Genomic DNA, 11,839 nt, shown 5'->3' on the forward strand with positions numbered 1-11,839 from the left:
TGGCTCCTGAGGGGGGCTCGCTGGTGGCTGGAAATGTGGGTACTGGGGCCGTCAGTCGGTGCCTGTAACGTGCGTTTTGGGATTCCCCTTCCCGTTTCGCTTGGGTACAACGTAGCTTCCCCCTGGGCCGGCCGGGGTGAGCCTGTGGCCGGCCTCCGGTCCCCCCAGCCCGCCCCGACCGCCGTCCGGCCTTCGGAAACGCGGTGCCGCTGCTTTGGTGGTGTTTTTCGCAAGACCCTCTGAGAGGAGTACTAGTTTTATAGGGGTCGAGAGTAAACATGGCCGTAGAGACATAGGCAATGTGGATGAGATGCCTGAAAGTATTTTCTCCGTAAAATTTTAAACTGTCCGGACGGGCCCTGGTGACCCCACCATCCCGCTGAAAAGGCAGCCCGAGCTTTTCTCAGCATGGGGACCTGCTTCATTTCCAGTGGGAGTATTGCTCCTGAAAGCATTCATTTTAAATAAAGTTTCTAAATGTGGAATTAGTTTGACAATATCCCAGGCATACGGGAAAGCAGCACCCATGTATGTTTTCTCAGAACTGAACTATTTGTTTCATTTCTGGTGAGCTGTGTTTGTATTACTATGTTCAGGGGGAAAAAACGTGTTACGTCTGCTGTGTTAAAAGAGGAGAAGGAACCCCATGCTGGTATGTCTATAATATGAGGCTCGGGAGAAATGTAGTTTTATGCTTTATAAGTGATTTTTTCCTTTTTCAACCTGACCTAGCAACTGGAGTAAAAAAAAAAAAAAAGCCCCAAAACCATATGATGGAAAAGAATTACTGTTTTAGAGAACATGAGACAACAACTAATGCAACTAGTTATTTGGCCTTTCAAAGTTCAGATGCACTTTGTATTTGCGCTCTGGAGCTACCTCAGAACCACCGTAGTTTTCTTTGGTATGGGGGAACTAGTTGTGATGTTTTGTTTTATTTTGCTGGTTTAGGTTGTGGAACATTGGCAGTGCTGGAGCAAAATGAAGCTGGGATTGTTCTGCTCAGGAGGTAACATAGGTTTATGTTTTATTTTTGCAAGAGAAAAACCTATTATGTACCTGTGAGTACAAGACACAACTGAAATATTTTCGATTATTGTTAGTGATAAAAAGTATTGTATACATGCTATAGTATCTACTGAATATATGTCTTTGTGTTTATGTCAAATGTATTTACATACAAATGATAGGTTTACATTGCATAGATTTTGTTATAGGAAGTAATCTGGATTGAACCCTTTCTGTAGTGTAAACAAAAGTGGCGTCTCTGTCCTAGCTTGAAATTAAAAGTTTTAGCTTCTTAAGGAACAGTGCATTGCCACCTGAGTTTATGCTCTTACAATTGACTTATACTGAAAATAGAGCGGGAGGCTGTGTGAAGTCAAGGAGGTCTTTCCTAGGAGATCCAGTATTCTAAGGATTTGAGAGGAGTTTGTTTTGTGTTGTGGACAGGAGGAGGAGAAAGGTTAGGAAGCAGGGGGTTTAATACTTGACTGTCACTGACGTAAATTTTTTTTAAAGGAAGTTTTGAAACAGCAGTAGGCTGAAACAGAAATACTTAACAAATAGTTAATCATATTCAGACAAACTGTTTTTACTTCATAATTATAAAGCCAGACTCTTTGAGGCTGTTCAACAGTCTGTTAGTCCTGCTAAGTGCTATGGTTCAGTACTGTTCATTTCTATGTTTCCAGTGACTCCACTTACTTTGTGGTAGAAAGACCTGTAACTTCCTGAGCCCTAAGCTCTGTCATTTTCTCTATTGAAACATTCTGTGTGCGTGCCTTTCCATCATCATTATTGCAGTGTGCCATGAAATTTAACCTGAGCTTAGCTGAACCTTCAGTCAAAAGGGAGTAAATAAATTCATATTTACCATCAGATAACAGCATGATCATAGGTGGTTGTTGCAGAGCAACTAATACATGGTATCAGATCCCGTGTGATGAATTGTTGGTGTGTTGAAAGCCCTTTTAAGTGAGCATAGAGATCTTTAATATGTTCATAACTGTCTTTCCATTCGTTTTTCATTGTGAGTCAGCTTCCTAATGGTGTTGTGAATTGGATAGAGCTCTCCCAACACAGATTTATTTCTTTGTTTACTACATCTGGTACAGACAAAGGGCTCCTACCTCTGTGGCAACATCATGGAGAAACCATAGATCAGACTGAGGCATGTGGTACCTTTGTCTCTGCCTGCCTGACAAGTTTAAGGCTGAAATCAGATTTCATTCTCTGTGTGTGGGAGGTCCTTGGCTCATTCATGCTTTAACTTAAACAACCTATTCTGGCATGCAGCTGTAAAAGTTGACATTATAACAAGTAAGTTACTCATAACCCAAATATATAAAAATGCTGTTTAGAATGGTAAAGAGGGTGATTTAAAGAAATACTGTCTTTGCATGTAACTAGTCCAGACTTTTATGTCGTGCTTTCTTATGGACAAATATCTTAATTGTTCCGATTTAGTTTTGACTGGAATGATGGCCTGTTTGATGTGACCTGGAGTGAGAATAATGAACATGTGTTGATCACTTCTAGCGGAGATGGATCGCTGCAAATCTGGGATACAGCTAAAACCAAAGGTCCGCTGCAAGTCTATAAAGAGCACACTCAGGAGGTAAACCAGGCAAACTTGAAAAATTTAATGGATGATCTAATGTTTGAATTATCGAAAGATTTATTGTTGGACTTATAATCAAAAGTGGGTTTTGTTATCTATTCTTAAACTTTGTTTGGGTCCGTGGTTTGAGTTTATAACTTAACATTATTTTGAATATAAAGTGAATTACCTATTGTACATACTCATTTATATATTTGTACACTGTAGTAGGTACCACTTAATTACATAAATTAATATATTCAGAAATAGCTTTTGTGGTTTCTTATAGGGTAGGTAATCATTGTGTTGTATGAAAGTACTGCAGTCATTCTGTAATTTTTAGAGAGCGTTATTGGATAGGTCTAAATCAGACAGCTGATGTATATAGCAGTGTTATCCTTGAAGATGTAAAGTGATACACGTTATGCAGATCCTTAGGACTTCTGTTGTACCTGGGAACTGCTTATCCTTTTCCATTCTAGCATCTGTGGGATCATACTCAAATAAAAGTAGTCAGATATTGGGACAGCATGTATTTTTCTTAGCCTTGGTTTGATATCGTTGCATTTGATTTTTCTTAAAATCTCAGTTTATTTATGCAGTGCAATAGGGTAGAGAAAAATTTTATATTGATGTTCATAAATGTATTTGCATATTTTTAAGGATATTTATGCTTTAGTATATTTATCTTTCCCCAAGTGATTTTTCTACTCTCCTTTTTTTTTTTACATGCATTTTTATTAAGTCTCCACTCACTTCTGTCAAGTCTTTGAACTTTAGATGCAATCAGTTTTCACCCAGATTACTGACTCTTTATCTAAATGACATAAATCTGAATAAAATAACCTAGTGGATATGCAGTCAATAAAAAATGATGGAGGAAATCCAGTTTTGTATTCACAAAGACCTCAAGGTTTTTTCAAATATGAAGCACAAAGCTAAAAGCTGAGTGACTGCAGCTACATGACAGTCTGTCTTCTGTACCTTATTTCTTTGTAATTTTGCTTTGGTTTAATACATGTGCTATGTAAACAAAAAAATTTAAGAGATGAGTTTGTAGTTGCAATTGGGATTTTATGATAGTGTTCAAAGGCTGATGGTAGTAACAGAAAGATGTAGGCGAAGCATAATACCAAATTTGTGGGGGTTTTGTCTCTTATCATTTTTTCATTGAAATTCTGTCCATAAGTTTATTTTGGTTCTGCTGCACCATCTGTTGTTTGTGAAGTAAACATTTCTGTGTCCAAGTCTTAGTTTAGCAGGTAGCATGGGGAGTTGGACGCATTCAACCATGAGTTAGGAAGACAGTATTGGAAACATGGGCTGAGTGTTTATTGTGTGATACGAAAGGTTGTATTGATTCTTTATAAACGTGCATTAAGAGGATAGATCTCAGAGGGAATATACTTAATAGTTTGTAGTAAACACTGGCAGATAGTGCTCTTTAAAATGATTGGCTACCTTCCTAATCCCTGTTTGACATTTCTAATGACAATTTGGTCACTGCATTTTATAATATTTCTAATGCAAGATTGACGGGGATATATTTCTTGTTTTCTAAATGAGATCGTTGTCCCTCTTCAAAAAGAATGTGCATTTTTAATTTAAAAGTGCATCTTCATTATCAAAGGACAATGAGTTTTATTCCAGCACTAACCAACTGCTGAATCTCATGCATAAATTAGACTAATTTACTTTGGTTTTGATGAAGCATCACTGGAATGTGAAACAATAGAATGCTTGAATTAAATTTGTCTTGTAAAGCAAGCCTGAACATTTATTTGGAACTACTTTTTATGGTTTTACATCTTTTTTTTTAATCATCTTTTCATCTTGCCTGAGGCATTTTCTGCTGCTGTTTAGGCATAAACTAGTATTAATGTATTTTATGACTGAAGATAAAGCACTAAAAGATTAACAACTAAGGTTTATGCTGTGTTGTTAGTCTTTCCTGGTTGCTCAACACAGCTTCTCTTGAAGCATCTGTACATTTGCGTTGGATGATAGCATGAAAAGGAAAGAAGAATAAAAGTGAACCTTACTTGGTTCTCCACGCCTTCTTCTTTTCATTCTCTTCCCTTTCCCTGGACCTGTCACATGCCAAATGGAAAATAGCTCTTGTTTTTTCTGAGCCTGTTGTCTGTTCTGTTTGTAATTCTTGCCCAAAGGAGAATTTGCCCAGGTCCCATTGCCTCCAGTGCAGCTGCAGAGTGCTGGGCAGTCCCAACCATGTCTGCCATACGTACACAGATCTGTGTCACAACATGTGTTCGACAGATCTATATGCTAATAGCTTTTGAGTGAGCTGTAAGCCATACATGCCCTTTGCCTTATCGGTGCAGTAGATCTGATACATCACAAATTTGTGGGGCTAGGTGAATTGTGTGACACAGGTGCGTGTTTCTCAGATGTATATCTCTTTCTGGAAAACCTTGGACATGAATATGAGAGCCAAACTTCAACTGAGCTGACTTCACAGGGCTATTGTGTGGAAGAGGCATGCTATGTAGTGATACATTTAAGGGCATTTCCAACAGCGGCAGCTTAGGAGTTGAACACAGGCCATCACACAGATTCAGGGGGAAGAAGAGAGGCTAATGTTTGTGAGGAGCTCAGGAGCCACTGCCGAGAACCGTGATGTCTTCCATTCTTAAAATATGAGCAGGTACTTGTGTGTCTCCTTTATTATTATTTTAATAGGAGGAGTCAGGTTAAAAAGGAGGGTGTTTTAATGAGTTGTAGTACTGATAGCTGACAAAAGTAGAAAAGCCAAGAGGTAAAGGCATGGTTTGGAAAAGCAAACAAAAGAATTAGCTCTCAGTTTGTTATTTGACTTTTGTCAGGTACTGTCTGAGTGTCTTGTACATTTGAATTACAAGCTCCTCAAGGAAGGGAGCTAGCACAAAATGGTGCCAGCGCAATATGCCTTGCAGTATATGAGAAACAGGACATTGTAAAATAAAAAAGGAAAGTTGCAGAAAATGCACATTCTTTTTCTGTGGGTAGTGGTTGCTCTCCATTTATGGGAAATGAGCAAATAGATGAAAAACAGTTAATTTAAGCTGGATCTGGCGTTTCTTAGGAATCAATCAAATATTTCTTAGGAATGAAAATGCTCAGAAGTAGCTAAATGATACCTCAGTTTCCTTTCTCATACAGGACACTTTCCATAGAAGACTGGGTTTTGCTGGATTTTTGTCCAGTCCAGCTTCTCTGTTTTTTTGTCTGGCGACACAGGTCCAAACATTTTCACCTTCAAAACAGGGTTGCTGTCATTTAAGGCACAATTCCATCTATCCAAGACAAACACATCATCTAGCATGTTGAGTTGAAGATTAGATCCAATGCTGTGCTAGAACTGGATTGTCCCAGCTGAAATACAAATCCTCAGTGGTTAGTGGCCCAACTGTTGAGAGCAGTGCCACCTACTACTGATAGGTAGTGGCCACATTTCTGAGAAGTGTCATGGGAGGTCTGATTGGGTCAGGAGGTGAAGCAAATAAACTGTTTTAGCTAATATTTATCCACCTTAGTACTGAAATGGTTTATGTCCCACTGTAGCTTATTGAGCCATTTTGGTGTGAGGTAAAACTAGACAGAATAGAATGTACCTTCCATCATTTAGATAAAGATGCGGTGCATTCGAAGATGGAAGTTGTACATGTTCTTGAGACTTTCAAATTTGAAGTAATTTGAAGAACTGCCTTAGAATGTTTGTTTTTACTGAGGCAGCAGAGCTGAAAAATCAGCAGTGAAGGATGGAGTTAAGGTATCCTCTGTCAAGGTGGGAACCAACGTTAGAATATACTGTCAAAGAGGGAGCTTATCTCAACCACGCAGTGTAAAGCAACTTCTTAATAGCTGAAATGATTAGTAATGAGGGAAATTGAGTTTTCAGTTTCATTTTATTTGTTTGAGGACATGAATGGTAAAAAAAAGAGTGTCATAGAACCTGGAAAAGGTGAAAATCAGAATATTTTATGGCCTGGATTTCTTATGAGAACTAGATAACATAAAAAAGCATTTATTGTTAGTCAGCTAATACCTCAAAGTCAAGTCCATAGCTCTGAAGAGAAATGGCATTTACATTGCTAACAATTAGAAACTGTAGATACTTGAATAAAATTGGATCAGAGATAACAATTATGGCTTTTTACAGTGGTGGAAACTTCTAGTGATGGTGGGTCTATGAGGATTTAGTTACAATCCCGCCCTTGCCCATTTTGGCCCATCTTTACTTTTTTTGGTGCTTTTCTGACCCTATACGTACTTTAATGCCAGATTGAGATGCTCAATGTATTTTTTTGTTCAGGTAAATAGCATTGTTGGCAGCTTTGTGGTGCCTGGCTTCTGTAGTTTTTTAGCTGATCATGATACAGTCTGCAAATCCAAGTCTATTTCGTGAAACTTCAGCTAACTTGAGTCTCAAGCCTTGTATTCTAATGCTCTTTCTAAACTAGGTTGTTATGTTGTTTATAGGCATATAGTGTTGACTGGAGCCAAACTAGAGGAGAGCAGCTAGTGGTGTCTGGTTCATGGGATCAAACAGCCAAGCTGGTATGTTGGTTTTCTGCTGAAGGTGAAAAATGTGGTTTGTTATGGATCTGATAGTTCTTTGTGTTAAGAAACAACATTGATTCATTTTTCCTCTTTATTTTTACACTGAGGCTGAAGTTCTCTTTTAACTGAGACGTTGCTTTATCCCTCAGTTGCTATCAGTTTAAATATACAAATACTTTTCATGATACATGGTAAAAATAAGTTAATTTAGTCCTTTCTGTGTGTATAAAGCTTTTTTATATATGAAACCCTTTCCTTTCTTATTGAATGTGTACCTCAACAGTTTTCTTTTTACTTTATTCAGTGGGATCCAGCTGTGGGCAAGTCATTATGCACTTTTAAAGGCCACGAAGGGGTCATTTACAGCACTATATGGTCTCCACACATCCCAGGTTGTTTTGCATCTGCCTCAGGTAAAGGGGTTCTCACAACAAAAAAACCTTAACTGTTGTTGGATTAGTTCAGCACTTTGTCCAGCAGATGGTAGTGTGTGTCATACATAAAAATGGAAGAAGGAAAGAAACTTACTGCTGCAGCTGGATTTGTAGGCTCTGTTACAATCTGTAAATCATCCTCTTGGCCATTTAAACAGGGATCAGCAGTTTTCTAGCAGCCACTTCAATGACCTTGTGGCAATTTTTTCTGTTACTTTATGTAGCTGTCTTCCATTCACCTAACTCCTGTTGCTGACCACTGAATCATGTTGTATGCTTTATTTTGTGTTCTGGTGTATGTTTTTGTTAAAATTATCTCAAGTGTCAGTAGACTGTTAGGTCTGTGAGAAACATAGTCAATTCCTGTTGAACTGTTTTAAGTACTGCTGGAGATCTCCATGCTGTGTTCTTTGGGAAAGGTAATCATCAGTTTTACTTTTCTGCCTTGGCCAGTGCTATGAATCTTGCTGGTCAATACAATCATAATTAAGTTGGATGTACCTAGAGGCAAAGACACTGTACGGTGAGCTGGCAGTGTTTTCCAAACACTGCTCCTGCTCCAGAGGCACAAGGAGAGCTCTGGAGTGAGACAGGGAGCCTAACTGGTGACTAACTGAGCGAGAGATTCTGTGAGCCATGGAGTTTGCTTGGGAAATAGAGGGGCAGTAAGACACTGCCTTAATACAAATATTGGTAGATTAACTCCAGTGGCTTAAATTTCTTTGATTTCAAGTCTGTTGGAAACCTGTATTGATTTAAGTAGAAATTGTTTAGCTCTTCTATCAAGAGGGTAAGCAAGTATAAATATGTTTTCCTGTTACTGAAATTAAAAAGAGACAGTGAGTACACACAGATACTGGTCTTCCCTATTCTGTGGGAAGTTTGATGAAAAAGTGCACGACTTTCATAAAATTTCATTCTGGCTATTTCCATCTGACTCTGCTTGCAGACTTGAACTAGAATGACTAGCAAGTTACATGTATTTGTTCTAATGTAGTTGTGCTTGGAAGCCAGGTGCTGGTGCCCAGATATTTCGAACTTATTTGAAGATTCATTGAGGTAATACTTAGTGAGGTACCTATCAAATAAGATGTGCAGAAACTTATAGGATTGAGCCCTGTACGCTGTATGAACAGTTCTACTGAAATGCAGCTATATGCTACAGAATACTAGCTAAGTAAGCGGAGAAAACAAGGCTTGGTGTTTTTTTGCAAATTCTAGGGCATGTTGTGATCTCTTTAAAGTCCTGGTCAGAAGCCTCCCTTCCATGGTAGTCTTACTCATACAAAATTTCTGACATTCTGGATGAACAGCTGATCCAGCTAATTATTTCAAATTTTATTATCTAGGCTATGAACCCAAACTCTCTTCTAATACATTGCCACTTGAACAATTTTGGGAAACGTTGATTGTTCGATGCTACGTGTGATGGTATTTAAATTGGGTACAGCAACATACAATTGATCTGTTCTTTGAGTGACTCAGTGGGTGCAGCTGCAGTAAGTTTTGACTAAAACACTAAAGAGTTCCCATTCTTTTATGAATTTTACTTTGACTCTTGAAAGGGACTAACACATACTGCTGGAGCTTGAAGTTAATTGCAGTCAGTTTTCACCAATTGATGACTCCATAGTATTTCATAGAAAAAACAACACAAAAGACAATCTTTTTCTTCTGTAAGTACTACTCAGGTGTGAAATAAAATCTTATAGTGTAGTGCTAGGTGTAAAATCGTCAGGTAAGAGAAAATGAAGTCTTCAAAATGACAGTGCACTTTGTTACAGTTTCTAAAATAAAACAAGTGGTGTGCTTCTAAATGAAGTAACTTCAAACCAAAGATCTTGCATAGAAATCATGAAGTACTGATGTGGAAAAGGTTGTTTGGTTTTTTTTTCTTTTTGTTTGCTTTTTGTTTTATTTTTTGTTTGCTTTTGGTTTTAGTTTACATTGGAATTTTCCTGTCATTTGATTAGACTACTTCATTACAGAAGATATGTATTGGGAGTTTTTTCTTTGGTCAGCAGGATTGTGGGTAGTAGAAGTACTCATGACCCTCTAGCTCTGGGTATAAATGCCATTTTCTTACTGTAAGAAAGGCATATCAGATAGTTTATGTTAAGAGAGTGACTTCACTGTTTAGTGTTTAATGGGCCTCTTCTCTGCCAGTCAAGATGAAAGTTAAGTGGAATTGTTTATGAGGCTGGACCTCCTCATTTGAAACCTGCTATGATCCATACACTTTATAAGGATGACAGAAAAAGCTGAATATGACTGATGACTGATCTTCTGTTGAGTTACAGTTGGAGCTGGAGACAAACTGCAATCTCAATATGATAGTACTGTGCTGAACTTACAGCTGTTCCCTTCTTTGATACGCTTGCTGGAAAGGTTGACCTAAAGTTTTGTGGTCTCTTCTTTTGCAACCTTGTGTTGTCTTGAAAGTTAGTAAGTGCAAACGTGTCTGGAGGGGAACTTTTTGTACTTCCTTTCATCTCCCCTTTTTCTTTTTTTTTTTTACTTTTGAAACGGTAGCTATTTGAAGGGTATTGAAACATTGTCTTTTTGAAGGAGGTGGCACTACCTTAGGATTGTAGTGCCTCTGTGTGTGTGTTCTTTCTTGCCTCTCCTGTCCACTTTCTCTCATCCCACCTCACACATACTGACTCACACCCACATACTTAGTCATATCTTAATAGTATAAAGTCTTAGCGCTTCAGACCAGAAATGAGCTGGTTTATGTTGCAGCAGCTTCATTTTGCATGTGTTAGTAAAATAAGTTAGGTATGTTGTTAGCCATAGATTGGAAAAATGTTGTTCTCAAAGTGTTTCCACTTTAACTAAATTTAAGTAAAGCAATGCACTTAAAAAAAAAATATTTTAAAGAAAATAACAGGGAAGGAGGTTTAGGAATCTTTTGCCTGCATCACCCCAGTCCTTTTTCTGCCTTTATCTGAATCCACATAGATGTCAGCAGAAGTTTAATTTCCACTTAACTAATTAGTTTGTGAACTCTGAAAACAGAAAACTGAGCACAACTGCTAGCCACAGTAAAGTAGCTGCTCAGAAGGACCATTATGTGCCTAGACAACTTTTGCCTGAAGCTAATAAGGTTAAATCTTTGCTTTTGGAAGGTGACTTTTTCTCTAACTGTTATGAGACTAGAAAAAGAATACAAGTGAAGAAAATGAGGAACCTAAGACTGCAATATAAAGCAGTTGAAAAAGAATTTGATACTAAGTGTAGTTATTTTGCTTCATTAAGTCTTCAATCTGAATACACACAGGGAAACTAAGTTTGTCTGCAGTAGACAATAAAATGCAATTAGATTACAGAAGATAAATATGTCTGATGCTTCAGTTAAATTAGCTTTTATTCAGCATCTAATACACTTCCATTTAACATTTACAGGGATGTGTGAGGTACCTTACAATGCTGTTGTCTTCATGTACAATCAGTTGTACTCTCAAAAAGCAAGTAAATGGCTTATCTCTTTTTGTTTGAAAATGGGAGTTAATAGTAACAGAACAAACTGTTAATTCTGTATGTGTAAATAACTGCTTTTGTGATGTCAGTAACGATTTCTGAGCTGATAAGATAAGCAGGATGTTCAGGTGTACGTGCGGCACCAAACCAGAGCCCTGGTAAATGTCTGCCTTACACTGAAAAAACAGTGATGTGGAAAATGTCATTAAAGAAGTGACATAAATGTTTAACAGCATCTTCATGGCTAAAAGGGTTTAATGAGTCATTGTGCCATTTGCCCAGAGGGTCTCTTGGGTTTTTTGTTTTGTTTTGTTTTTTTTACCCAGAGAGCAAATTTGTGGGAAGCACATAAAGAAAGTGCCAAAAGCACACAACATTAGTATATAGTAAAATGTAAATCAGTTGTACTAAATAATTCTCCATAACTGCAGATCAGTAGGCCCTGCTTGGTCCTGTGGTTTATAAAGAAAGCGTCCTTCATAGTATCATCTATTTTTATTGCCCTTTAAATTTAACAGTGGGAAGTAATTAATGAGTACCATTTAACCCTTATCTGCATAACTATAGTATTCTTCGATACAGATATGACACTGGCAAATGAAAATATTAATGTTTAGGATTTGGCAAAGCCCAGATTTAGAATTATCTTAACTACTGGGACCTCAGTATTAATGCTGCATTCATTTTTAAATCATTACTACACTCCTTAAGTTTACCGATCAGGGTAAATACATAGTTTTCTTAACATCTTAAACAAAAA

The 11,839-nt window shown here is 37.7% G+C and overlaps 1 protein-coding gene across 1 annotated transcript in view; it reads left to right on the forward strand.

Annotated features, from left to right (window-relative positions):
* Positions 1-33: 33 nt before the first annotated feature.
* PEX7 (peroxisomal biogenesis factor 7) overlaps positions 34-11,839 on the forward strand; it is a 46,657-nt gene continuing 34,851 nt past the window's right edge. The window contains exons 1-5 of the mRNA XM_009882330.1: positions 34-229; positions 952-1,009; positions 2,470-2,620; positions 7,082-7,159; positions 7,467-7,575. Coding sequence (XP_009880632.1) covers positions 34-229; positions 952-1,009; positions 2,470-2,620; positions 7,082-7,159; positions 7,467-7,575 — 592 coding nt within the window. The remainder of the gene's footprint in view (positions 230-951; positions 1,010-2,469; positions 2,621-7,081; positions 7,160-7,466; positions 7,576-11,839) is intronic.

The sequence above is a fragment of the Charadrius vociferus genome, unplaced genomic scaffold (genome assembly GCF_000708025.1).
Source record: "Charadrius vociferus isolate BGI_N301 unplaced genomic scaffold, ASM70802v2 scaffold13, whole genome shotgun sequence".
Classification (NCBI taxonomy): Eukaryota; Metazoa; Chordata; class Aves; order Charadriiformes; family Charadriidae; genus Charadrius; species Charadrius vociferus.